Genomic DNA, 26695 nt, shown 5'->3' on the forward strand with positions numbered 1-26695 from the left:
ATATACCAAAGCTTATAATAAACGCGTCGATAAGAAGAATCCCTAATAATTAGAATGCGAGTGTCAGAGGACTCTCATCGACTGGTGTGTTGTCATATTCTTTCGGGCAAGTCCTGGCTATGAGTCCATGTCTGAAGCTTGATTCTTCATAAGGTAACTCAGTAGCCCCGAAATATGTACATGTTTTAGAAGTGAAAGAATAAAATATATACTGCAAAGGTCGAATAGAATACGCTCCATGAAAGAAAAGATGAACTAAATAGGGCAGGCATTGAGTAGTTCTGAGTCCGACATGCCCGTATTTCCAACCCTCTCACCATCAGGGCAATACGTTCCACTCTCGGTAATCACAAAATCAGCAGAATCTGCGTCCTTCCTATCATCTTCATCATCCTCGTCAATGTCAAAGCAGTTCGAGTAAGCGTCAGTAGCCATACTTTCCCTGTAGCGACCGAAGACGGGATACGAGTAGGCGTCACCGTTCTCGAAATGCTGCGTGAGCTGTTGAAAGAAAGGGTCAGTACGAATTCTAAGTGTAAGAGAAAGGAAAAAATACTCACAACCGCCTCGTATTCAATGTCCATCTTGCTTTGGACGGCAACCACCTGACAGAAAGCCCTTCCGCCTGCTTTGACCTTGGTCATCAGAGTATATCTGCTTTGAACCTGTAGCAATTCAGTCAGTGTCTAATCGTAGAATAGCAGGATACAAGGGAAATGGACTTACTCTCTTGAATTCGCTCTTTTCTCCTCCGTCGACTGACCTCCTGATTTGCTTTCCGACGTACTTCGCCGTGACTTCAATCTTCTTCTTGTTCTGGGCAACCGCCACTTCAGGAATGCCAGCCTCCCAAGAATATTCGGCTCCGATCGTGGCCCCGATTTCGCCGCCGTCTTCATGTCCCTTTTCTTTCGCCCAGGTGACTTTGTTGCCCGTCTCAACTTGGAGGAATAGGTCGACGGCTAGCTCGACATCTTCCTCATCGCGGTTGTTGAACAGGACGTGCGATGCCTCAACAACCTCCATCTGACGACCACTGTGGAACAAATACTGTCAGCACCTATCTTGACCTACACTATCAAGGGGAGAATTGCTTACTCGAATGGACGCGCGTTCAGTTCCTGCCAGGTAGGGCTGAACTTGGCGTCGCGCAGAGTCACCTTGACTGGCTTTGACTTGGAGAAGAGAGGGGTCATCGAGTCAATGATATCTCCAGCCCTGAGACGAAAGCCCAAAAACATGCCATCGCGCTTCTCGCCACGGGGGATATCAACCTCGGGCGGAGGACCACCGGGCCAGTAGGCACCAGCGTCCAACCTGCACTGGTTGGTGTCGCATGTGTCGGATAACTCGAGAGCTATCCGGCCCACACCATTCTTGAAGCCACCCGCCCAGAGGGAGAACTTGTCAAACGAGTCATGCCAAGGATCCCACTTGACCGTGCCGTAACGATGCTTATTATCAGCGGGAGGCTTCTTGCCTGCAGTGACCTGTGTGCCGTCGTTGTAGACCATGCGGATCCAGTGAAGAGAGCCCTCGGTTGCCCAGGCCTCGATCTCGCGGGGGAACACGCCCTGGTTCCATTTGGCGAAGCAATGGTCCTCGCCTCCGTCGCTTTCTCCCACCTTGATGGGCAACTGCATCCACTTCTGGGGTAGACCACAGTTTTCACCGGGGTTGGGAGGCGTGTTCGATTCTTCACCTCCGCCTCCTCCGCTTCCGCCGGACGGGGGCATGATGAGGTCGGGCTGCTTGATATCGGTGCTGTCATCGCCAGATCTGTTGCCGTCGCAGACATTGTATGCCGAGACAGCCGTGTTGGGAAAAGTACCTTGGATACTATGCAGATCGGCTCTTCCGTCACCGTTGAGATCCGGAAAGTACTGGCATGAGCCAGCATAGCTGCCGCCATAGGCCGGGAACGGTCCTCCCCTCTCCTGAATCTCCCACCAGTATCGCGAACCGGCAATGTCTCTACGACCCATGTTATAGTAGACAAAGGCGTCACCTGAGAACTTCTCGACCCAGATGGCATCATCCCGGCCATCGCCATCAACGTCGGCAAAGCGCATGTTGGCCCTGTCGTGCTTCTTGGAGCTGAAGAACTGGTCGATGTATGTCCAGGCACCCTTGGCGTCTTGTGTCCAACCCCATATCCTGCCGTTCTTCTCGATGCACAGATAGTCGCTGCGGCCACTACCCGAGACATCAGCAAACTGAACGGGGATGTCGTGGAACCCGATGCCTCTCTTCTCAGGACAGTACAGCTCAGGTGCAGGATTGGCGAGGTACTGCCAGTTGAAGCCACCGCCGGGGGTGTAATTGTTGCGCCACACAGAAACACGATTTTGGTTATTCGGGTCAACCCAGACAATGTCGCACTTGCCGTCTCCGTCCCAGTCTGTGAGATGGAGATCTCTTCGATCGAGGTCTCGGTCTGGCTTGAAGAAGGCCTTTTGCATAGGCCCCCAGTAGCTCTCCGAGCCGGTGATGAAGTTCTTGCCGCCGTTGGGGTAAAAGTCCATCTCTCCCTTGGATAGGACCCAGACATAGTCGTCCCGTCCGTTGCCAGTCATGTCGCAGTATTTGTTGCCGTCGGCCTTTGGTTTCGTGGCTCCGTATCCCTTGTTCTTCCAGACGCGCATCCTGAATGTGTGCTTCCCGTTGCTGCCCTTGGTATGCTCCATGTACACATAGTCTAACCTCCCAAGAAGGCCAAAGTCCTGAGGCTCGCCATAGATGCGGGCGAAATGGATCCTATTCCGGATTCCGCTGGCAAAGCCACCTGCGTGAGTAGGACCCGATGTCTTGCCCTTGTAGTAGCCCGGACGCCAGGCTACTTTGAGACCGTTGCCTTCTTTGCCCACGCCGCAACTTCGAGAGTTGGTCCAGGTATGCGCCTCTCCCTTGTCACCGACCCAGATCCAGTCGTCACGCCCGTCGCCGTTGAGGTCTTCGAAGCGAGTACCTTCCAGGTTGCCCATGCCCTTACCTTCGAACCTCTTTCCAAGAGCTTGCCAGTATTCAGGCATGTCGTTGATCCATCCGTTGCGCCAAACGTAGACGTCTCCGTTGTCGGAAAGACCACAAAAGTCGGCTCGACCATCACCGTCGATATCTGCCAGACGAACCTTTGCTTGAGGGAACCTCGAGTCAGCAGCTCTCCAAAGGCCCTTGTAGACAAAGGATGGAGGCTTGTCGCCGCCTCCGTTGCCTTGGTTTATACTGGCATAGACGGCGCCGTCAGGACCAATACATGCAAAGTCATCAAGTCCGTCGCCATTCAGGTCGATAAAAACGACTCCTTTGGGCTTGCAATTGTCGTTGACATTCAAGTCGGTAGCAATCTTGGTGAACTTGCCACCTCCATCATTCCTCCGCACGGCGTAGACAACATTACCCGCAGAGTTTTCGACCCAGCCAAGAAGATCGTCACGGTCGGAGCGGAAGATGCGGGCAAAGAACCACTGATCCCGATCCCAGTCGCTGGTGATGGTCAAGAGCGCGCCCATCTCTTGACTGTCGTGCTCATAAGTGCCGTCGTCGTAGCCACTGCCCTTCTGAGTCAGGGCACCGGCGTTGATGCCATCACCAGGACTCTTGCGACATGTTTTGCCGTTGTCGTTGGAGAAATCGGCGGGTAGGGGATCCTTCAACTTGTTTTCCTTTTCGGCTTTCTGGATAGCTGACCAGAGTGCGCCCGCCATTTTCCTGAAACCGTAGTCTGTAGGATGCGTGCCGTCATCCAGGTCCGAGAGCGTCATCCAACCATCCAGATCCGCCAGATAGATAGGTTTGCCCTCCTTGTACAGGTCCGAGACGACATTACGATATCCGTTGTTGACGCCGCCGCGCAAGGCTTCGGCCGCCGGTTTGTCGACGGGAAGAATAGTCGAAACAATGATGACAGTATCGGGCGAGATGTTGGACCAGAGGTCGAGCAGCATCGATTTGAGTCTTTGGGGCTGACCAGCCGGGTCAATGTTGCCAACAATGTCGTTTGTGCCAGCATTGATGACGACTAGGTTTGGCTTGTACTTGTACGAAAGCTTGGAAGCGTCGTGAATCTGCTTCACAATGAAGCCAGAAGTTGCTTCCACGTCCTAGTCACGTTAGGTCAAGTAAATGTAAATCAAGGTCAATATTCTCACATTGTCTTTCATGCTCCCGCCGTTCTTGGTGCCGACCATGTCGACTTTATAGCCAGAAAAACGCAGCTGGTCTCTCAGGAGCTTTCGGAAGCTGGTGAAGAGAAATGTTAGAACTGCAAGCACGAAGCGTCGGAGGACTAACCCATTTCCATCGGTTGATCCCACGCCAAAGACGATGGATGCTCCAAGAGCCATTACCCTCAGGTCGGGAAGGGCACGCTTTTCAAGTACGGGTAGTTCGAGGCCATCAAGATCCCCAAGAGAATCGTTAGCTTTAGCCTGATGCCGATGATGAAAGACATCGTGAGGATGACTGTAAACGAGTGTGGTAGTGTCGAGTAGTAAAAGATGCAAGAATATTCCCCAGAGGGAACTAAAGGAGTGGATTAACTTCATGTTGTGAAACGAGTGACACGAAGAAACAGAGGCCGTCTTGAGAATGACCCAACTGCGCCTGCTGAAGACTTTCTTTCTATCACGACTTCCCAGTGTCTATATAAATCATTATTCTTCTTCTCGTCTCGTCTTGTGGTGTTATCGATCTGCCGGCTGCCTTGACCGTCTTGGCGTAAGACAATGTGGTCCAACGGCTCATTCCGTCCAGCAAGGAGGCTTGGCAAAGTAACTGTCCTCTCGCTTATACACAATTTGCCCACAATTACAGTTAGTTTTCCCACATTTCTAGAGTAGTAATTGGCTGAACTGATGTCACTCTGGTAAGCCCAGGGTTGCTATGACCAAAAGATTAACGTTACAGGGCCGAAAACAGGAATACGTCCTTGAGCGCCCCTGGATAGTGCAGCCGAGTACAGTCAGCCTACCTCTATCCCCCCTGCAGTGCTCATCCTAACATTATGCTTAAGGCTGAGCATGTCACTCGAACGCCAAGCACCTTTCCAAGGAAGCCAATCAGGCCTATTCCTTTAGCGATAAAAGCCACATAAGGCAGGTAACCTTGGATGTGGGAAGAGGTCCCGGGAGTTAATTGTCCTTAAGGTTAGCGGGGAATCTAGAGGCCATGGGGACTTATGTAGGTCCATCCTGTATTTAGCCATCAAGTTTATCGAAGGGTTGCTCAAGATTGACTACCACGTGTTTCGTTCACGCGAGAGGGGGTGCTTGATAATCTCCGCCAACTGCGCTTTCTCTGCACTGCATTATCTCTATCACTATGGAAGCAGTGGATTCAGTGAGCGGCTGACTTAGAGAGACGATAACAGTCCCAATCATGGATCCAATACGTCAAAGGGAATTGGAGCACGAATTCATACCTTGAAAGGAACTCACCTGAGCAGTTGCCGATCCAAGTGGCAAACACAGACGGGCCGATGCGCGGTAACGGAGAATACAACGTCCCCGGAGCCTTACTGAGCTTAGCAGTGATTTCCCATCGAGGGGCGATAACCCATGTGGTTGCTTCGAACAAGGGTTCACGGTAAGTCCCGCGGGCGCAGGGCTATATCAGGGGACCTTAATTTGTGGTCTGACATGGCCAAGACGGTAGTTCGGGGGACTTTGGTTTTATCCATACACTATTAGCCGTAGCAATGCACCGGGTCATGCAAAGGTCCCTGACTCGAGGTGACATGTTAAGTTGGGATCTGGTATACATAAGCACATCATATCAGAATATCTCGAGCTCGACAGCCCTACCTATCCCTGAAGGAATAAAGGAACGTTGCTGGGAAATTGGACAAGGTCTCATGAGGAGGACAAGGTAGTGCTGTCATAATTTTAACAAAATAGAAATGAAAGAGAAGAAAAAAACGTGGTCTGCTTCTGCTCGATTACGTATAATCCACCCTGGAAACCGATGGCCATCAACTCCAACAATACCCATATCACCAACCCCCCCAAGCCCCTCCCCCACGGCGGAGCTCCTCTGGGCTCACTTAAGCTCACCCTGAGCTCGGATTAAAGCAGCACCAGCTCAGGATCATGGGCGAAAAGGGAAATCGTGGATGTCTAGGTTCGTGGCAGAGTGTGACTGCCATGCAGAGTCGGCCGCGGGCTCGGTAATTAGAAATATTGCCATATGAAAGAGATTAAGCGCTTTAACAAAGTTGATCATGTGATTCTACGGGTGAAGGGGCTATATTAGAGTTCTTTAGTTCTGATGCGAAGAATGCATTTTCATATTTAGAGTAGTTTAGAGGTTATATGTGCCTTGGGCTTCAAGTTCACATGCCCTCATAAACGACAACGTCATCCTAAAGACCAAAGTATCGCAGTATCCAAAAGCCAGCTCTCTATTATATTTACCCTGTGACAATTTCCAGACCACCGCACTTTAAACAAGGGTGTGCATCCATCCGGAAGTCGTTGGTGAGGATGGGCTCCGTGAGCCCGCATAATCTCAACAAGGGCATCCCCAAGATCGCCGGGACGGAGGACTACAAGCACAAACGGCGCCTTTCCTTCCACAGCGCAGCTGTTGGGTGAAACACTACCCTCGAGAGTGCAGAAAATATCGTTGCGTGGTCCACTTACAGGCACAATGGAGGGGCGCACGATGCAGATCATCGGCTATGGATGCATCAACCCCAGTGCGGAGGAGGAACATGACGTTCCAAGGATACCACGTGTTAAGGCAAAGTGCAGCGGTGTGAGCCCGGATAACTCTGGCTTGTTCACATCTTCCTCTTGATCGACTAGGAACTTGATCAGACGCCCCTTCACAGACAACTTGAAAGGGACGCGCGTCGAGAATAGCCTCCGCGAGCTCAGGGGCGGTGCGGCTTCTCGAGGAATGTTTCGTTCGGGAACAGAGAGAGGAGGGAAACAAGCCTCCCGCTTACATCATCTAACATGTTCCCTACTGGGTGACAGGCCATACAGACATATCACCCTTTTGGCATAACTCTACTTTCTGACAGCATATGCTTCTTGGCACTTGTTAACTACCGGACGCCAAGAACCAAGAGCCAAGAGCGGGGAGGTGAAAACTTGAAATCTGCAGCGCAGTGCCGTTGTATTCTGAGCTAGGCAAACGATCGGCTTGTGTGAGGAATGTGGCTTCAGCCATAAGCAACGGGATATTGTCCGATTGGGAAGCATAACTAAGGAAGCGCCCGCGGCCAGTGATCAGCTTGTGTGGCTGCAGGAGGTAGTCTCTGTCTATCAGCTGATTATCTGTATTGGCTCGAATCTATCCCCGGATATTCTCACTTGAAGAATAAGGAGACAACGCCACACCTCGTCGAGTCTCACATGGTGGAGTCCCAAGGTATCCCAGGCTCATAGAGAGCTGACGTTGCTGTATCGTCCATCAAGGCTAACGCCCAGGCTCGGCAACTATCGATATGTAAAAGAAAGACATGCAGAAAACTAATGGCATTTGCCTTGGTAATTTTCTATGAAGATCTGTCAATCCCAGATAGACTACAGGCGTAATAATGAAGTGCGGGGTAGTGAAAAACCTGTCTAGGAGAGTGAGAGGAGGCGTAGGCATGTCGACAGATTGAGATATGTGACAAGCCTACCTACTTTCGAACGACAGGGATGGCCGCGGAAGTAGAAGCCGGGGCACGCAGGTCATTCAGCCGCATATGTAGGCGGGCAGTGGGACGAGATGTGATTAGTTGAGGAGCCAAGAACAAGCAAAAGCTATTCAAAGCTATACATGCTAGATGTTCTGGATCATGTCACCCCCGTCATCTGCAGTGCAACCTTCCCCGCGATTTAGGTAGGTGAGCTCATTATCGGTGAGCATACAAGCAATAGGCATTGCAGGAGCACTTCTCCCTTGCACCGGGATAGTCAAGCCATGTCTCCAAGCCTAGAATGGCAACCCGAGAGAACGGCCCAGACTACATGAATACTGTTGTTTACCATGTAGAAAACCAGATGACTGAAACATTGTCTTCTTTGATAGTCTATCGTGGCTGAAGGAGACGTCATGAATGACAACATCCACTGAAACATACTCACAACCTACTTCTGCTTTGAGCTCTCAGCTTTCCTTCCCCTCAGTTCTTGCAACCCTTTGATTTGTCGACATCTCGTATTCACATTCACCGACAAGATATTCACATGCATCGACAAGAATTGCAGACAAGGCGTCGATTAGCACCCAATGACAGACTTCTGGCGTTGATCTGTTGCTGGCCTCATGCAGTCTTTTGACTTAGACAAACTTCTGGTAACAGTAAGCCATCGTACGAGATCGGCGTGTTGAGAGCTCTCTTCTGTCGTTTGCAGAACGTTGCCTTGAGTTCTTTTGAGTGTCTCCAAACGTGTATAAAGAGCCTGCTTTGCCCAATACAAGCCCAAGATATCCTTAACCCTCACCACTACAATTCAATCCCCCTTCAGTCATCTTTCAATCAACCTTCGCAACCTTCAACATGTCTTCTTCTGATGTCCAGCAGGCCGATGCCGATCTCTGGCTGGCTTACGGCATCCAACTCAAGGATGCTGTCTCTCAGTCCAGCACCATCGGTCCCAGCAACCGCTTCTACATTGCGCCTCTTTCAGCTGCAGGCATTGCCGCTGGCAAGAACATCAATGTTGCCATCCAGAACAATGGTGTCTTCAACACTGGTGACACGCTTCTGGATCTTGACCAGCCAGTCTTCCTACCAAGCCGCCAGAGTTATTTCCAACGCATGGTCTCGTAAGTTGCTATTTGGGAACTTGGAATAAGATGCTAATTACGCAAATAGCTATGCCAACTCTGTTGAACTCGTAGGTCCTGCTTTCACAAAAGTCGTACATGATCTAACTCAGGCCATCAGCATGCGGATAACAACACAGGCGCACAGGTCCGATACAATGATGCGCAGACAAAGGCACAGACAGCTCAGACCTTCTTCACCAACACGAAGATTGCGGCGCAGGGGGCCTACAAGGCAGAAGTGACCGCCCAGCTTACGACTCTTCCATTCTCTGTTTGGGTTGTTCAAAACTACCCACAGCTTGCAGCGGCTCAGAATGCCAACGCTGCTGCCTCGGCCAACTTAGCTGCGGCTTCAGCAGCCATGAGCGGCCCAATGGCTGCCATTGTAGGCCAATATCAGAGCGCCCTTACCACTGCCGCCCAGTTGTCACTGGTTCCAGGGTGAGTATCCCAGTGACCAAACGTGTCATGGTCAGCTCTAACGTCAATAGTTTCAACATGGATTGTTCCCCTGCATCGGCCGATCAGATCGCTGCCGGCCAAGCTGGAACGGCCAATGCTACCCTCTGCAACCCCACGTATCAAATTGATGCCCAGTACGCCCAGTTGGTCGACAGCTGGATCTCCACGTTCCCTCAGAACAAGAAGAGCCCCAAGACATTCACATTCAAGGCCAGTGACGCCTCGAACTCGTCTTGGTCGGATCTGGGCTACTCCAACAGTAGTGTCCAGGTCACCGGATCGTACTGCATCTTCTTCAGCGCGACCTTTACCGAAAACAACACGGTTGTGACCAAGAACCTCTCCGCAGAGGAGTTGGGTTCAAACTTGGAGGTCACCATCACAGCTACCGACATTGGCACGTTCAACATCACCCCCGGAAGCAAATGGTACGTCTATGGCACTGAGATACGAGAGAAGAAAACAACTGACTTGAATTAGGAACCCTGGACAGCTTGCCGGCATGCCCGTCGTAGCCAACGCCGACCCCAACCTTTCCAAGCCCATGGCTTTCATCAACCAAGCCGTCCTCGCGTACGGCGTCGGCATGCAAGTTAACCTCTCGTCTCAGGCCTCCAGCATGATCAACAACTACCTCCAGAAGGCTCAATCAACTGGCGGTAGCGCATCCATCTTTGGCTTCAACATTGGCCTCGGAGGTTCGGCTAGCACGTCGCAGACTTCTACCACGACTTTTGAGCAGGTGACGGAGGCCAGTTCCGGCACTTCGCTCGTCATCCCCCCGGCAGACAATGCTTATCCCACACTTCTGGCTGCCTTTGGCCAAGCGATCCCGCTTCCCGGAACAGCATTGAACTAGATGCTCTTTGGGCAAGGCACTCCCTGGGGTTCAACTCTACGTGCTGTGAAGGAAGCAAATGTTGAGAAGGATTTGTGAGGACCAGTATTTCAGAGTGTTGATTTGAACTTGGTCGAAATTGGTCGCTTATCCGTAGTCACTCCTTTACTTGTAGTCAGATACTTACCTAGTCATTCTTTTATCAGTCTGCTGCAGAGATCTTGCCTCAAATTAGTCTTCTAATCATCCTGTGATCTCTTACTAAATACTTAATCAGTACTCTTGTTTCTCTCACTGTCTTGTAAGATTATCTTTGAACTGTTGTAAAGGTGTCTCTACCTTGCGATGGTCACATGATGACCAGTTTACCAGTTTTGATGTGTTAGGATCGTTCTTCTTCTAAGCCCTTACAACTCTCTAGATCCTCTTTGGCATGCAAAATAGGTACACTTTATTGAGGCGCATACCTCTCTCTGATCATGTCTCACTTTCGTTACTCAACATGAATTAGTGGCTTCTAAAGCGGGGTTACCATCATTACTAACCATCCATTCCACCCCTATTAATATTTAAAAGGGTTAGACAGGACGGAAATGAATCTGTTGCTCATCAAAAATCATGTCTATACGGCACCGATCATCTGCCAAACAGGTCCGCATGTCGACCACAAAGCCTAGCGTAAACGCAGCGGATGCAGAGCTTTGGCATGCATATTTACGTGCCATATCCGATTACTTTCCCTTTTCAGAGCAACCAGACGGCTACCGTATCTACACGGCACCTCTGACCAGCTTTGGAGTCACGATTGGCAGGGCAGTTGACCAGGCTATCGTCAACAATGACCTCTTCCGTCTCGGCGATCTCCTGTTACCCCCGGATAGCCCAATCTTTCTTCCCCGACTGAGCTATTCTCAGCGTCTCCGCAGGTACCTTCAATTTGTGACAACAGTAATAACAATGACATATCCACAAGCCTATGATCTCTACTGACCAAAGATAAGCCACCAGGTCGACAAAATGAAGAAACCTTGGCCAAGCTCGAAAAGACAAAGGACCAGCTCACTGAAGCCACGCATGATTTCATCAAGTGCCGTCATCAAGCTTACGGAGCGTATCTCGCGGATCCAGCGTATATAAAACCACCAGATGGAGCTTCTGCCACTGCTGAATCTCAAGTTCAATTCAGTAGCTGGGCCAAGACCTTCTATCCATCATACCAACTGGCATCACTCCGCAAGGACGCAGTATCGCAAGAGGCTTATGAAGCGCATTTGGAATATTATGGTCCTCAGACTGCTGCACTGTGGAATGACAGAGTGCAGTTGGATCAAGCGTTTGTACCTAACTCCTTAAATAAGCCGTACGTAATCATTCATTGTTTACTGAGGGATGCTCACCAGGCCAAGGTACAACATGCCTACTTCTACAGCTCAAGTAACCCTCGACGAAATCGTTGGATCAGGACCCGTTGGATCAGGGACGCCACAGCCTCCATTAGACATCATGTATCAACCCAGGTACAACATCGACGACAAATTCTCCGAGATGGCTTTAAGTTGGGTTCTAAACGCCAAGAACGGTAACAACAAACCGTTGGAAATCACCGTTCGATCCAGCTCCGACTCCCCAACCAAACCTGCGAATTGGAATGATCTCGGATTCTCCAAAATTTCACTTGCAAAACATGACGAGATTCTCGCCCGTGTGCCTCTTTTCACGGCTCACACACATGAGGCTTCAACACCACAAAACCAGCCCAACTTAAAAGTTGGTTTAGAGGACAGGAGGACATCGGTAGAGGTCACGATCCGGGCATCAGATGCCGCCGTCTTTGCTCTTGGTCCTGATCAATCATGGTAGGTACCATCCAAACACACTACCGACATAATTGTTTACTTAGGTGCACAGGGACATCCCAGACATAACCACCAGATATCCTAGACTACGAGCCGAAGCACCAAGCGATCTCTACCAACCCCTTGTTCTAGTCACGCATGTGTTTCTAGGCTACCAGGTCTCGATTAGTATGGCATTAGACGAAAATACCTTTGAAAGGATTGATGAGGGAATAAACAAGTGCCAGGACCGCGGAGGGACAGCCAGTTTGTTCGGATTATCCGTAGGACCACGATCCACCGACTCAATGGTCGGCTTTGATCAGATCCAACGGGATCCCTCCGTTAATAGGATAGACATACCTCCCAGGGACAACTCACAGCTCACGATAATTGGATTGATGGGCATGGAACTTCCTGCACCGAAACAAACTGAAACACGTGCTGATCTATAGGCATACTTAGTATTCCTGCATATAGCTTTCAATATCATCGTCGCTAGTTATGTCACATCTTTCACGTTATAGTCGTTATGCTCGGATGGTGTCAAAGGTAGCTCGTCCAGCGACTGGGCCAACAATTCCTCAGTAGACTGCTCGGAAATGTGGCTTAACAATGTGCGTCCTAAGCGCCAGCCTAACTGCCAAGACAACCCAATGGCCATTGACAACCCCAGTGGCGTTTGTTCGCGCTTATCCCGCGAGGCAACAAGATCAGACCACCAATAGTACATCGCGAAACCCAATAAAGCCCGCGTCAACTTACGCATCTTGCATCTCAGCTGGCCTTGGCATGGGCTCAACTTGTGGCTGTTAAAAGGCGCACCTTCCCGCGGCCTGGTTGCGTCGGCGGTATTTCTCATCCCAAACAGAACTTATCATCAACGATGGAAGACATGGCTCATCTACTTCGTGAGACCCGAGGCGCTAAGAATTATGATATCGAGCTTCAAGAGCGCCCACAGGCACCTCCAGTCACACACCCAGCTTCGAGACCTAAGAACACCAAGAAATCGAAACAGGTCTGGATTCCAATGCTTCTTTTTTATCTTCTCGCTGTGTCACCTCGCGCTTGTCCAACAAACAAACACTCATATCCATAGCCTGCACCTTTTTTCTCAGCCATCTCTTGTTCTTCCAGTTTTATCTCGACGGCAAGCCAGCTAAGAAAACGATAAGCCAGAGCCTGCAGGCTGCAATGGCAAATGTCTTTGCTCTTTTTGTGGATATCTGCCTCCTTGGAAGCCTCGGAATTGCCTACAACCAGATTCTTTGGAGGCTCCTGCGCAAGAAGCCGTTCCAAGCCCAGGTGATCGACAAGCTGGTTCATCTCCCAGGGAGTCCATGGGACTTGGTACATTTCAAAATACTGCGTCGATCCGCGCACCTCAAGAGGGTTTGGGTAACTACCCTACTCTGTGCGATGATTCCCTTTGCATTAATTTTCCCCCCTGGTTGCATCGAAACCAAGTTTCTGAACAAGCTCGAAACTACGCTCCATGATGTCAAGACAATGAACATCAGTGACTATGGGAACGGGACGGTCCAGCAGTTCACAGAGCACTCACTTTTTGAGATGGCCGGCGATGTGAACTATATTCCGTAAGAACGGCAGCTGAGCAAAAATCGCAATCGGATATTGACTTACAATAGGACGTCGGCTAGACCCAAACTTAAAGCCATAGCTGCCCAGGTCCTAGCCTCAGGAGAACCCGTCAAGTTTGATTCACCCTGTGGCACCTCGTGCGCCTACAACATTTCCCTCGAGGGGCCCAGTTTTCACTGTGAGGAATCTGAACAGATACCCACATCTTGTGGCAGTATATACGAAGCCAAGGACCTGGTAGAGGTCGGCGGGAATGACGATCGATACTCTGTATGGAACAACGCCTTCCAGATAGCCTGGGACCCAAAGCCTATCCCTATTAGCTGTGACCTCGAGTCTCGCAAGAGCCTTGTCTGTCGCATGAAATTATCAACCTACACGCTCGAAATTGAACACTCGTCCGACGCGTCAAGGTCCATCAAAGCCCAAGTCGATAACCACAGGGATGTGTGGACCGACCAGGCCTGGATTCAGGGGAGTTTTTATTATTACTTTTTCAACGCCACAAGAGGATTTCTAGACCCAGCTCTAGTGGATGAACTTGACACCAATTTTACAAACTCCCAAGCCTTTGCAATTCGACAGGCAGCAATACATTCCCTCCAAGGCCAAATACAGCTATGTAAGCCAAGTTGCTGCCCCAAGTACTCTGAAAATACTCACCATGACCAGCAATCGAGACTGACATCTTGTCAATCGATGGAAACGCATCACAGGTCGTGGGTAGCCCGTACATCGGCCTCGACGACAAGTACAACGCCCGGTTCAACATCTCTGCCGAGAACATACAGCGCTTTCTCCGAGATGTCGTCATCTCGACGATTTCCATTGGCACTTCAACGCATAATGGGGACATCGAGGCCCTTGTTGGAACTGAGGTGTACGTCTTCGGCGAAAAGTTACAATTCTATATTTCTTACTGGATGTGTTTCTACGTTACTTTCGTTATTAATCTTTACGGTGTCTGGTGCTGGCGCCAGAACGGGTCGTCTGCTGGGAATAGCTTCCTCCAGTTTGCTACAACAACGGGTTCAAGTAAGACCTTGAATGAGCTCGCTGCTCTGTGCCCCGGAGGAGATGATAATGTATCAAGAGAGCTGAAGGAACTTGAGCTGCAGTTTGTGGAAGGCAGGTTCTGCAGCAGAGGCGAAGGAGCAAACGATCAATGGGCCGAGGTGGTGGGGGTCACAGCGAGGGCAACCATTTAGCACTTTGTTGATGGTTCTCATAAGTCAATCTGTTCTTTATTATAGGTGCAACCCGGCCCTTGATAGGAGCTGAGCGAGAAGATCGTTCTCCTAAGTCAATTAACTGACAAACCAAATCGGCTTTGTTCTCATGAACCTAGCTATAGGTTCGCCTCCAGTCCAACTTCGGGCTATCGACATTTGTAGTCAAAGCAATCCTCCCAACATCCGCGTCCGGATTGACATCACAAATCCTAAACTTTGTGCCCTTAATAATCTGCAACCTATCAGAACCACTCATCCCGCTACCCTCTTGAGAAACTCTGATGTATTGGGAGTCTCTGGTGAGGCCAGCCACACCTTCCAAGAAGTCAGGTGCCTTGATGATGTAGCGGACGACCACGTTGACGAGCGAGAGACAAAACAGCACCAAGGTTGACGCAAGTGAGACAGAGAACCATACCTTGTGCATGACATATCTGCTCTTGACAAACTCTGTCCAAGTTGCCGTGGTGTTATGCCACATCCCGCCACGGTCTTTCAAGCTGATGCCATCGCCTCCTGTCAAGACACTGAAATTGTACGTGGCCATGATAGCCGTGTTTAGTATAGTAGCCATCCTTGATCCAAACACTTCCAGGGACACATTCGAAAAACAACCCGGTGTGTGACTGAACGTTTCTGGAGTCCGGCTGAAGACATAGGTAGGGTCGTGAAGATAGGTTTCCAATCCACTGGCTTCAAGTAGATGCTCGTTTGCTGTTATAAAAGGCAACTCCGAAACGATTCCAGTCGATACGCGCCAACACGAAAGGGCGGTCAGGTTTCCTGCAATGGGAAACCCAGGAGTATTGCGAATTTGTGCAGCCTCGCAGATTAAATCATCCGAAGGGCTGAGCCGAGTGCATGCGACTTGAATGTCCACATAGGAAGTGCTAATGTCGCATATTTGAAGTGTCCAATCAACGGTCCCGAGCTCGTCGCCGTCGCATCGTCCCACAACGACCAGCTCAAGTTTAGACGCCGGTTCAAAGTCCACATTGGCATATCGAACCGTGGCTAAATGTTCGTGGGTCCCTGTATTGTTGACAATATCCAGTATTATGTTGGGGTTTACTCCCCTGCCGCTGCCCTTGTACCTCTCTAACGGGAGCTCTGAGTATGAAGCGTTATTATACAAGAGCTTTCTAGAACCATCCCTAAACCAATCATCGCGTTGGATTTGCGCTTGCAAGAAAGGGTTTGGTAGCGAGTTCGGACCGTCAGTGTAGAGTTTCCGGCTCGGCTAAACGAGCCACCACGGATGGGAAGACGAATAAGCGAGGCATACGGAACCACCATGTCAGTTGGGACTGGCACCCAAGATGAGGGATCATCAGGGTTGTAATCTGGGAGTAACTCCATGAATGGAATACGCACGTTGCGCCACAAGTCTCGTTATCCCAATCGAGCAGCCTGTAACTTTCCTCCAAGTGCGGCGATAGCAGAGTCAAACCCATCAGTTGAGCCATTGGCGTGAGAGATGAGTGTATCAGGCATGTAGAACGATGTGACGATGGCGCTTCGAAACTTGGAGATGAGGGAACTCTGAGTCGAGCCTCCGCTAAACACCGCAGCATCGACACTCCCATTGTAGAAGAAATTCAAATCCGATATGTTGCTTCCCAAGTAGTATAGGGCAGGAACTTCTGTGACTGTCGAGATCGGTTGTAGGTGCAAGGACCTGACGGCGGCTTGGCCTCCAAGAGGACTGAGACACCACACGAATGCAATGCCTATGGACCATGCAGTAATGTGCCGTACCGTAAAGATATTCTTGAAAGCAGCCACGGTAGTCTGGCTGGTCAAGAGAAATTCGAGAGATGCTATAGACGAGCCCTGTTCGGCGCGGTGGAGGGCAAGAGTCTTGAGACACGGCCCGGCAACAGCGGCGAAGGAGATGGGCCACAAGGTTGAGGCAATTTGCAAAACTTCAAGTACATCGTCTCCAAGGGGGCTTTTTTCCTTGTTGTTGAGATACGCAACCATAGCGACCAATGCTGTCTCCAAGTTAGTTGTGATGGAACCAAAATGAGATGTCTGCTTACTGATGTATGCAACGGGGATAGTGATCAACAGGATTGAAACACCAACTCTCTAAAACCATGAAGGCGCCCACTCCTTCAATGTACGAGGTATTTTCCGGGGGTGCTCTCCGCGGTCGGACACATCCGTCGCTGTTGCCACCTGGCCACGATCTTTGGAAGGAAGCAAGTCGTAGCGAGGCATGGTAAGCAATAATTTCAAGTCGAGAATGACGACTAGGGTGAGGGGAAGTCTGAAACCAGCTTGAGGAGTCCCTATCATTCTATTTTAACCACCGAAAGTGCAGTTTTACAACAGTCCGGCACAGCCTCCACAACCTGAATGTAGCGGGGCCAGCTGAGCAGGTCTGCAGGGATCTCTTGTGGCCAAAGCAATCAGATGTGCCCAGAATTGCTTCTGTGCGGTTGTGTTGGTGTGAAGCCTGGCAGGTGGCGCTGTGGTATTGAGATAAGAGGCCAAGTCTGATGCGCCAAGCCAGGCCAGGCTCTGAATCCGCGGAGGTGCGAAACAAGGATAATTGGCCAATGCTCTTGGAACCATGGCTCTACCCGATGGTCTTTCGCTAGGGAGGAACACACAGATATTCAAAGCCATAGTGAGTCCTTCCTTCTATCGAGTTGTCACGTGTGAAGAGGTTTCTGTAGTTGTATAGTGCAAGTCCACCCACGACTCGCACCTGGCCCAAGTCACCGAATCCTTCTTCTCGCCTGATGGGAATCTTCCACTTCGTCAAACCAAGTCTTTTCATCATCGAATCCAGAAAGCATCAAAATTCTACAGTCTATCGAAATCGTCAACATCACTACCATGGACGCCGAATCTCCCAGGATTCCCCACACCCCTCTCACGTTCCCCCTTTTGCCCACCGAGATCCGCGTGCAAATTATAACGGAGGCCGCACAACACTCTCCCCGGGGTCACCTTGCGGCAGTTTCCGAGGAATGGCAACTTTTCATCGAGGAGAAGACGTTTGAGTCTCTCGTCGTCGACGACATAGACCAGCTCAAATTCCTTGATAAGTATGTGACAGGAAGAAGAGAGCACCTGGTCAAGCGTATTTGTCTCAGCGTTGAACTTTCACAGTACAGCTGCAGAGTATGCATGGATGGGATAGAATGGGAATAGGACTACCATTCTCCGAGCGTGTGGACCTTTTCCTGCTTTTTAACAGCCCTCTTTGGCCACCTGGGGAGGTGGACAAAGGGCGACCTGACATTGGAGATCAACGCATACTCTCCGAGCGATTCGCGACACTTTTTCAAGAGCTACTACGTTGGAGATCCAGCTGAGGACGAAGCTTTCGGTGATCCTCGTACATTCGACGACGAAAGACACGGCTTCTCACCTGACGGCCAACAGGTTCCCCTGGCACGGGATACAAGAGAAGTTTATGACATGATGGGTCTATCCATGTTATCTCTTCATCAAGTAAGAGTCATCAAAAGATTACTCATTCGTCGACAATGCCGCCGCCAATTCACCACTGATTTCTTGTTTCGGCTCCTTGCATCGTTGCCTGCACTCAAACACATCCATTACGAGCCCTGGAGGATGATTGATGAGGAGTTCCAAGATGGCCAATGGTATCCAGGTAAGAATACGCGTCTCTAATCGATGACATCTCTACGGGGCTGACAGCAGACTGCAGCTTTTGGCATCCTCATCTCTGGGCATCTCCCACGGAATCTCAAGACCCTGATACTTTTCGAGGACTTCAACGAACTCTTTTTCCCAGATGTGCCTGCTTCGACGAGAATACCAAACGCGCAGACCTCCCGGGCACTTTTGCACGCAAGCCTGAACCTTGAGCATCTCTCGGCTTCTTTCATGGTTGATGCGCAGGATTTCTTCGATGCCAGCCAAACTTGTTGTCAAGACGCCAAGTGGGAAAATCTGGAGTTTCTTGCGCTGACATCGCGGTTGGTCGACCCAGCAGACAAGGACCTTGAACTCACGAATCTCTTGTACTCGGCAGGGATATTTACGCTTAGAGCACCTCGGCTACGCACCATGATTCTATGGTACGGGAACAAGAACCAGGCTTACGCCTTCATCTACAAAAGGGACGATACCTCAATCACTTGGCACGGAACCCGGGATTTCGACATGAATCAACAACGTATAACTCAGATCTAGCAACGGGTTGTCGACAGACATGACGCTCGGTTACCTTTGTCGATCAGAACAAGGCTGGTGACGGATGAGATCAAGTCGCATGGAGATGCCATTCATTACCTTGGTCTGCCTGCTGGTTCTGTGGTTGATGCTCTATCCTTGAGACAGATCCGTGTGGAAAGCAGAATCCGCTATATCTAAGCTGAGGTTGTGGCGCTATCGTCAAGTCTACAGTTGCGGTCTTGGCTTTCTCTTCATCACAGTATAGCATGTCACACATTACAGCATAGTACCGAGAGCAATCACAGCGAGGTAGCGACGGTTGTTGTCCTTAATATACTTTTGAACACGTGCCAGGCTAGTACTATCCAAGTGAAGGCGTCTAGAGTCTAGTCGTGCCAAGACCGGTTGTTATGACAGCTTTCCCCGCGTTACGGCGTTGATCCTCGGCAGTCTCCAGCTCCCCCGCAAATTGAACCATTGCCACCAAACTTTATCCAACCCCACGAATTCAATTGAAACAAACAAGATACGGAGGTGTTTCGGACACCGAACCGGCAGAAGCAGGGGTATTGTGTGCTCCACGCGGCTCCCGATCACGCAATATAACGCCATCGCCGCTTGACCATTCGGAGCCGGGCCCCGGTTATCATCTCCCGGCCTCCTCCTCGCCGATTCCCGTTCTTCCCCGTTTCCTCCGTCAAGAAACAAACAAAGATGCCGCCTTCTTCAGCAATCAGTCCGTCTTTCCGCGCGACGCCCTCGTTCAATCTCCGAGCCCCGGTCTTTTCCAACATTGAGAATTCCACCAGTCTCAATGAGCAGCCCACGAGCCCGGACGTCGCCGATGATGCCTCTCAGGGATCTGGGAAGCGGAGGAGACTTACCACGAGTGATTTTACCAGGAGGAAACGTGCTGTTACGGCTTGTCAGTTTTGTCGGATGCGCAAGACAAAGTGTGATAATGTTCGTCCAAAGTGTGGGTACTGTGTACGGCAGAGAGCCAAGTGTGTTTATGGAGATACGGATGAGACTGAGGCTGATGGGGAAGATGTTGCGGTTTCTAATCGCCAGTTGATGGAGCAACTGGTGGAAATCAAGGAGATGCTTCAGAGGAATGGAGGCCATGGACACTCAGATACTGACCCTTCGTTGGCGACTGCGACCTCACCTCAAGCACATGCGGCAACAAGTCCTTGGGCAAGATTCTCTGCCAACACACCACGACCGAACGAGACCAAAGCCCCAGGATTCCCATTCGAGGCTCTTCGGTGCGAATCTCTCCTACGATGGCCAGCCCTTAGGAGCGTCGTACCAAGTGATGCCCAGGAAATCGACTCTTTTCCCCTCAGCTCGGGATACACGGAAAGCACTCTTCAAAACGGAGGTGGAGGTCAAGGCATAAATGAATCGGCGTTTGTTCCCTTGTGTCGCAAGTTTCTTTCTCAGGTTCATCCGAGGAACCCTGTGCTTGATGGACACGAGCTCATGAGGCATGCTCGCTCCGCCGAGGAAGATGGACTGAAATGGGACTCTTCGTCGTGTCTTGTGGTAAGTTCCCCGCCTCTTGAACGTTATAATCGCTTATGAAGGAACTACAGCTTCTGGCGTGTGCATTGGCTTCATACACAGATATGTGGAGGAGACCAAACGAATATCCAATCCCTCCAACCCCAGAACAACTCGGCAGCTTTGCCGACTCTCAAGAAAGAGCAAAAGCAGAGCCTTACTACGCTGCGGCACAGAAGAGAATGGGTCTCCTCGGTAATAACATACAGGACATCCAGTGCTATTTCTTTGCTACCATCTTTGAGAAGTTTGCTCTTCGCCCACTAAGAGCCTGGTGTTACATCCAACAGGCTTGCTCCCGCTTAGAAACCCGATTGCTACAACGTGGTGAACGGCCGTGGACGGCCTTTAGGGATACCAGCCCCGAGGACTATCATCTCGAGCAGAGGCTCTTCTGGTCTTGCTTTCGGGCTGAAAGGTAAGTCACCATATCTCTTGTACTGAAGCCCCATTCTAACTCATCTCAAGCGAACTGGTTTTCGAGTTAGGACTACGTCCAAGTTCCCTAGAGAACTTTTCATACCCACAGCCTTTCCCGACACCACCGGACGGCCTTTTGTCTGATTTCAGTCCCGCCACGGACGGATCGTCAGTTGGTCCAGACGAAGAGCAACGACAAGTTGATGAGAGAGGCTGGTGTTACTACTTATCAGAGATATCGATCCGACGTACTGTTGACGAGACTCTTAATCTCTTGTACAGACACGGCGAGGGCTATTGGATGAAGAATCCTGCTCACTTGACTCGTCAATACCACGAGTGCGAGCAGCAGATAACTCTGTGGTGAGTGCGTGGGTATCTATTGAGGCATAAAAGACACTGACATATGTCTCCAGGAAATATCATCTCCCCTCTGTCGTCCAGTTCGACGACGACGTACTCGCAGATGAAGAATTCTCCGCAGCCCTCCAAGGCCGCGCATCTCTCTGGCGAGAATACACCCTCCGCCCAATCCTCTACTACGTCCTCCACCACAACCCCGAAGAGCCCATCCACCCCGAAGCCGAAGCCCTAGCCGCAAAAGAAATCCAAATCTGCGCCACCATGGTGCACCGCATGGCCTTTCATCGACGACACGGCGGGACCTGGCTCATAGCTCGCAAGTCCTTCATGGCCGCCTGCGTTGTTATTGCTGCTGCGGCGAATTCGCATAGGGTCTCTCCTCCTGAGGAGTGGCATACCCTTGTTGGGACTGCGATTCAGTCGCTTGAGCGGTGGGCGGAGGAGGCGTCTGATCTACAACGGATGGCGGACATTTTGGTTTGCATGTATCGGGAAACGTGCAGTCAAAGAGGCGAGCTTGATATGATGACTTTGGAGTAAGAGGGACTTTCAATTCTAATACTACTGGTTGGACACCTTTCAATGCCGAGAATCGTTCGTCTTCACTTCTCTTATACCAACAGAGCGCAAAGTTCAATAAAGGATAAAACAAACACATGCACAACACCGAGCAGTACATAGTATTCCAAATTCATCAAGAGCTCCAAAGCTTCGCTCTTAGATATCTACTGTACTCAAATTCGAGTTACGGGGAAATCATGGCCGGGGTCAAACATGCCCGTCTCAGCATAATAAATCTCCCAATGCTTAATCAACCGCTCCAGAATCTCAGGCTGAGCTTCAGCAAGATCGTTCAGCTCACCAGGATCATTCTTCATATCATATAGCTCCCACCTATCCTTTCCTCGAGGGGCGTTCATATACAGCGCCTTCCAATAGCCTTCTCGGATGGCACGTAGACCAAAGAGTTCCCAGCCTGTAATCTCCTTCTCTTCATCGTGGAACGAGGGTGCTTGGTTCTCCAGGTGGGAAACCCATGATGAACCCCTTACAGGAACAACTTCTCTGCCTCTGAACTGCTTCCCTGGAGAAGGGACACCAGCCAGGTCAAGAACCGTTGGTAGAATATCCATGACGGTACAGAAAGCATCGGTGTGAGAACCCGACTTTGCCAAAGGCGGGTATCGAATCAGGCAAGGACATCGAATGCCGCCTTCTGTGATCCACGTCTTGAAGCCTCTAGAGGGAGCCATAGACGCGCATGCCCACTCAGGTCCATACCAGATATAAGAATCCCCCATACCCATGTTTTCAAGAGAATTGTTGTAGTACTTGTTGATAATCTTAGGAACCGTGCCCACGCTACCCATCATGGGGATAGCTTCCAGCATGGCGCCTTCAGCTCCGTTGTCCGACATGAAGAGAATGAATGTGTTGTCGAGTTCTTCCACAGACTCGAGATAGTCGACCACGCGACCGATGTTGGAGTCGATAAGATCGACCATGGCTGCGTAGACTTCCATCTTTCTCGCTGACTCGGCTTGTTCAGATGGGGTCATCTTATCCCATGCCTCGAGTGTCATGGGAGCTGGCTCCACGCCATCGGGAATAAGACCAAGTTCGACCAGCTTTGCCAGCCTTCGCGTGCGAAGCGCCGCAGGTCCATCATCATAACGTCCCTTGTACTTGTCGATAACCTCGCGTGGTGCCTGAAGAGGCCAATGAGGTGCAGTAAACGGTAGATACGCAAAGAATGGTTGTTCAGTATCGTCTCGCTCTTTCAAGTAGTCGATCAACTTGTCGGAAAAGGATGTTGTAGAGTAAAAGTCGCTGGGTATATGTTCGGGGTTCTTTCGATCGAGAAACTTGTCGTCTTGCATCCAGAACTTGCCGGCGTTCATGGGCGTGAAGAAGCCGTGGGATGGATCGTCTAATTGGGGCTCGTAGTTGAAGTGGTTGCAGCATCCAGAGAGAAAGACGTAGCTCTTGTCGAAGCCTCTGGAGCAAGGCGCTGTCTCTTTGCTTGTACCGAGATGCCTGAAGGGCACATGTCAGGTAAAAGGCGAGAATGGCATGTAGCATGGTAGACTTACCATTTCCCAGACATGATGGTATGATAGCCAGCATCTTGAAGGATCTCACTAAGAGCTGCCACCTTGAAGTTGAGGTATCCTTCATAGCCTTCTTTGCCCTTGTAGGCATCCAAGTTCCTAGCCATGTGCTCCGTCATCTGCCCAAGACCTGCAATGTGATTATCTGTTCCAGAGAACAGCATGCTCCTTGTCGGTGAACATGCTGAAGCTGTGTGAAAGTTGGTCAACCGCACACCAGTCTGAGAGAGACGATCCAGAGCTGGAGTGGCAATCTCGGAGCCAAAGCATCCAATGTCGCTGTAGCCCAAGTCATCAGCCACGATGACGAGAAAATTGGGCCGTTTCGAGGTAGGAAGTGAGCCCATGTTGATATCTCGGGGTGCGATACTCTCAAATCTGAGAGAGAACAGAGAGCACTGCGGGAGGGATTTGTATTGCTTGAGCTCGGCTGCATCAGGAGCTCAGCCCCATAGCCAAGCTTATTGACAGCTTAGAAGGACCCTATTCCTTGCTTAGCGTATATTCCCCTCTCACGGACATGACGGGGCAAGACGGAGCAACACTTCCAACCACCGGGCTCCACTTACGTCCGTCTCTCCCCGTCATCTCCGTCTGGGGTTAGCAGGGGGATCAACAGACTATCGAAGTGGCAAGCGAGCTTTTCCCAGTCACACGGGACTGGAAAGCGTTCCTTCACGGCAGAACAACACGGATGATACGCCAAGTGTCACTCAAAGTTGCAATATCGTGACATTCCCAAACCAGCCGTGTGGTCTTGCCGGCCCTCCTAAGCTACTTGCCGATATGCACCCCGCAAAATAGGACATTGACAAACAGATTTGATGCGGGGGATCAAAGATCTGGTAATTAGGCTCTTTTCTCTCCGCATTGTACATGGACATGGACACGGAGGGGTGGATCGTCGAGGTGTTCGCTTCTGTTCTCAGAGACAGAGACGAGAGTTGAGCACATTCAGGAGGTCATGCGCTCTCAGCACCATGTTGATGTTGGCTAGATGGCATGCAATAACGCAGTCGGATGCTTCGACACAAAGAGATATGGGAAATCATTGAGTGCCTCAGGTAACAGCAAGGTTTGCGGAGGTAAAGAAGTATATTCTCAGCTACCCTGAGATACAAGAATAGTAACGTTTCAAGACTCATTTCTCACCCCAAGTCCAGCTTTGTGACAAGCCCCCCTCCTGCCATCACATCCAGTTCAGATAAGCTACACCGTGCTAGGGGCTCACTGGTCCCTTGCCTTCTCCGTGGTGCTAATGTCGGAAGCATTCGCCTTGAACACCTCGACATTCTCAGAACCTTCCAAGTCGGAGCTGAGCTTTGCAGTGCGGAACTTGCTAATAGGCACGCCTCTGATAAAGAGCTCATCAATCTCCTCCAGAGTCTTACCACCACACTCGGGAATGCAGAACCACGAGAACAGAGTCGCCATGAACGCCGTCGTGCCAAAGATGAAGCCAACCTTGGATCCAAGGCCGGCGTGGGACTTGTCAATCAGGTAGGGGATGCTAAAGGCGACGGCCCATTGGATGACAATGTTGAAGACGGAGCCAAGGGCGTACGTCAGGTCTCGGAGGCCTGTGGTGGGGATTTCGGCTGCGACGACGTGTGACAGGGGAGCCCAACCAAGCGAGAATCCGAAGGTGAAGAGGGTCACGGTGACAACGATGCCAGTGCGGACGCTGTGCGAGGGGTTCTCTACGGTGCCAAGACCTCCCATGGTCATGAGACTGGCCGTCTGGATCAAAGCACCAGCGACCAGAAGGGGACTGTTCAAAAGATTAGTCTATGACCCTTGCCATTTCAGTCATGGGTGGCCAACTTACACTCTTCCAGTCCTGTCGGTCAACATCTGGGTGAAAAACACCGTGACGATGCCAACAGAAGAATTGATGCACGACATGGCGAAAGGGTTCACCGTTCCAAGACTCTGGATGAAAATGGTACCATACTTGGAACTAAAGTTCTGGCCCGTGAGCTGCAGGAAGATGTTGACGCCAACAGTGATGAGAGTGCGCTTGAGATTGGCTGCAAGTGGTCAGCAGGGTCCAAAAATGCGAGATTGCGGGTACACTCACTGCCACGGAACAGATCCATAAAGCTGCCCTTCTTGATAGTAGTGTTGATAGCCCTTTGCATCTCTTCGAACTCAGAGTTGATCTCTTCATCTGTGTAGGCGCCCTGTCGGAGGAGCTTGAGTGACTTGAGCGCCTCCTCCTGTCGATCGCGAGTCAACAGCCATCGAGGCGACTGCATCTGTTAGCACCAAACCGATCAGAATGATCCAATTGACTTACTTCAGGAATCCACCAAACAGCGACAGCCAAGATTGAAGGGATCACGAAGAAGAGGCCGTAGGGGATCCGCCAGGACCCATGTCCCTTAATCTCGCTGGTGCCACGGCAGATGATGGCCATGAGAAGGGTACCAAACTAAACCACCTATCAGCAGATGCCCACTTTCTAACCTCTGGGGGTGGAGACAAACATATAAACCAGATTGATAAGTACCAACAACGAATCCACGAGCGTCAGCTGGAACAAGCTCAGACTGGAGTACAGGAACCAGAGCAAGTTCCATGCCGATGTAGACATAAGCAATCGTTCGTCCAGTGATTGCCTGAGTCTGAGTCTTTGACGTGATGAGAATCACAGCCGACAGGAGAGCCCAAAAACACATGACAAACATGGCGATCCGACGGCCAAAGCGTCGACTGGTAAGATTACCGAAAACAAGACCAAAGACAAAACCAACAAAGTTGACGCTGTTCAACAGAGACAAAAAGACTGTCTCGAGAACATATGTCTTTGTAGCTTCGTCATAGGTACCGAATTGTCGTTTAAATGCTGGCATGGCTTGCGTGTTGCTGAAGGCACTTTGATCCATGCCAAAGTTGAGCTGCGACAGCGCAATGATGCCGCAAGAATAAAGAAGGCGACCATTGAAGCAGGCAAATAGCCCACGGCTTCGTTTAGTCGGAGACATTGTTGAAAAATAATCTGATCGTCAAGAATGACAAGAAGATCTGTCCGACTTGGAGCTCATCACATCGTTGGTCCCCAAGATACTCTTATAGATGGAGCGTATGTCGTGTCCAAAAACGCAGGCCTCTTCGTCGTCAGAACTGGACCCAATCACGCAAGGGAGGTCTAGACACAAAACGAGCCTGGTGTTTAGAAAGAATCCTTGCTTGTTGAAAGCCACCGCTACACAGGTTCTGGGCGTTTGTTCATGGTGTAGCCAGCTGGGAGGCATGTCATGGGAGAGAAGCTGCGTCGTCCTAGCAGAAGCGATGGCGTGCTTCAAGGGTCCCCCGCAAATTCTTGATCAATAT

The 26695-nt window shown here is 50.6% G+C and overlaps 9 protein-coding genes across 9 annotated transcripts; 5 read left to right on the forward strand and 4 right to left on the reverse strand.

Annotated features, from left to right (window-relative positions):
- Positions 1-1724: 1724 nt before the first annotated feature.
- NECHADRAFT_33967 (uncharacterized protein) lies at positions 1725-4547 on the reverse strand (the record flags this gene model as incomplete). Its single annotated transcript, XM_003046314.1, has 3 exons — positions 1725-4103; positions 4152-4242; positions 4294-4547. Coding segments are annotated over 3 exons (2724 nt in total), but the record flags the coding sequence as incomplete, so codon positions are not given.
- A 3950-nt stretch (positions 4548-8497) lies between these two features.
- On the forward strand, positions 8498-10090 carry NECHADRAFT_76001 (uncharacterized protein; the record flags this gene model as incomplete). The annotated part of the gene is made up of 5 exons (XM_003045743.1): positions 8498-8766; positions 8816-8837; positions 8888-9210; positions 9261-9659; positions 9712-10090. 5 exons carry the CDS (start codon positions 8498-8500, stop codon positions 10088-10090), a joined length of 1392 nt encoding a protein of 463 aa, XP_003045789.1.
- A 597-nt stretch (positions 10091-10687) lies between these two features.
- Positions 10688-12359, forward strand: NECHADRAFT_76002 (uncharacterized protein; the record flags this gene model as incomplete). Its single annotated transcript, XM_003045744.1, has 4 exons — positions 10688-11017; positions 11071-11429; positions 11470-11925; positions 11978-12359. The coding sequence occupies 4 exons, from the start codon at positions 10688-10690 to the stop codon at positions 12357-12359; spliced, it is 1527 nt and encodes a 508-aa protein (XP_003045790.1).
- A 440-nt stretch (positions 12360-12799) lies between these two features.
- NECHADRAFT_76003 (uncharacterized protein) lies at positions 12800-14717 on the forward strand (the record flags this gene model as incomplete). Its single annotated transcript, XM_003045745.1, has 4 exons — positions 12800-12925; positions 13045-13505; positions 13557-14131; positions 14182-14717. 4 exons carry the CDS (start codon positions 12800-12802, stop codon positions 14715-14717), a joined length of 1698 nt encoding a protein of 565 aa, XP_003045791.1.
- Positions 14718-14853: 136 nt separating this feature from the next.
- Positions 14854-16724, reverse strand: NECHADRAFT_76004 (uncharacterized protein; the record flags this gene model as incomplete). Its single annotated transcript, XM_003046315.1, has 2 exons — positions 14854-15895; positions 16159-16724. The coding sequence occupies 2 exons, from the start codon at positions 16722-16724 to the stop codon at positions 14854-14856; spliced, it is 1608 nt and encodes a 535-aa protein (XP_003046361.1).
- A 595-nt stretch (positions 16725-17319) lies between these two features.
- Positions 17320-18917, forward strand: NECHADRAFT_76005 (uncharacterized protein; the record flags this gene model as incomplete). The annotated part of the gene is made up of 5 exons (XM_003045746.1): positions 17320-17376; positions 17562-17800; positions 17870-17876; positions 17907-18372; positions 18430-18917. 5 exons carry the CDS (start codon positions 17320-17322, stop codon positions 18915-18917), a joined length of 1257 nt encoding a protein of 418 aa, XP_003045792.1.
- Positions 18918-19613: 696 nt separating this feature from the next.
- NECHADRAFT_76006 (uncharacterized protein) lies at positions 19614-21788 on the forward strand (the record flags this gene model as incomplete). Its single annotated transcript, XM_003045747.1, has 4 exons — positions 19614-20447; positions 20498-20883; positions 20934-21248; positions 21302-21788. 4 exons carry the CDS (start codon positions 19614-19616, stop codon positions 21786-21788), a joined length of 2022 nt encoding a protein of 673 aa, XP_003045793.1.
- Positions 21789-21982: 194 nt separating this feature from the next.
- NECHADRAFT_90701 (uncharacterized protein) lies at positions 21983-23706 on the reverse strand (the record flags this gene model as incomplete). Its single annotated transcript, XM_003046316.1, has 2 exons — positions 21983-23285; positions 23342-23706. The coding sequence occupies 2 exons, from the start codon at positions 23704-23706 to the stop codon at positions 21983-21985; spliced, it is 1668 nt and encodes a 555-aa protein (XP_003046362.1).
- Positions 23707-24586: 880 nt separating this feature from the next.
- NECHADRAFT_33619 (uncharacterized protein) lies at positions 24587-26346 on the reverse strand (the record flags this gene model as incomplete). Its single annotated transcript, XM_003046317.1, has 4 exons — positions 24587-25130; positions 25188-25389; positions 25440-25611; positions 25849-26346. The coding sequence occupies 4 exons, from the start codon at positions 26344-26346 to the stop codon at positions 24587-24589; spliced, it is 1416 nt and encodes a 471-aa protein (XP_003046363.1).
- Between the last annotated feature and the right edge of the window lie 349 nt (positions 26347-26695).

The sequence above is a fragment of the Fusarium vanettenii genome (genome assembly GCF_000151355.1).
Source record: "Fusarium vanettenii 77-13-4 chromosome 2 genomic scaffold NECHAsca_18_chr2_1_0, whole genome shotgun sequence".
Lineage (NCBI taxonomy): Eukaryota > Fungi > Ascomycota > Sordariomycetes > Hypocreales > Nectriaceae > Fusarium > Fusarium vanettenii.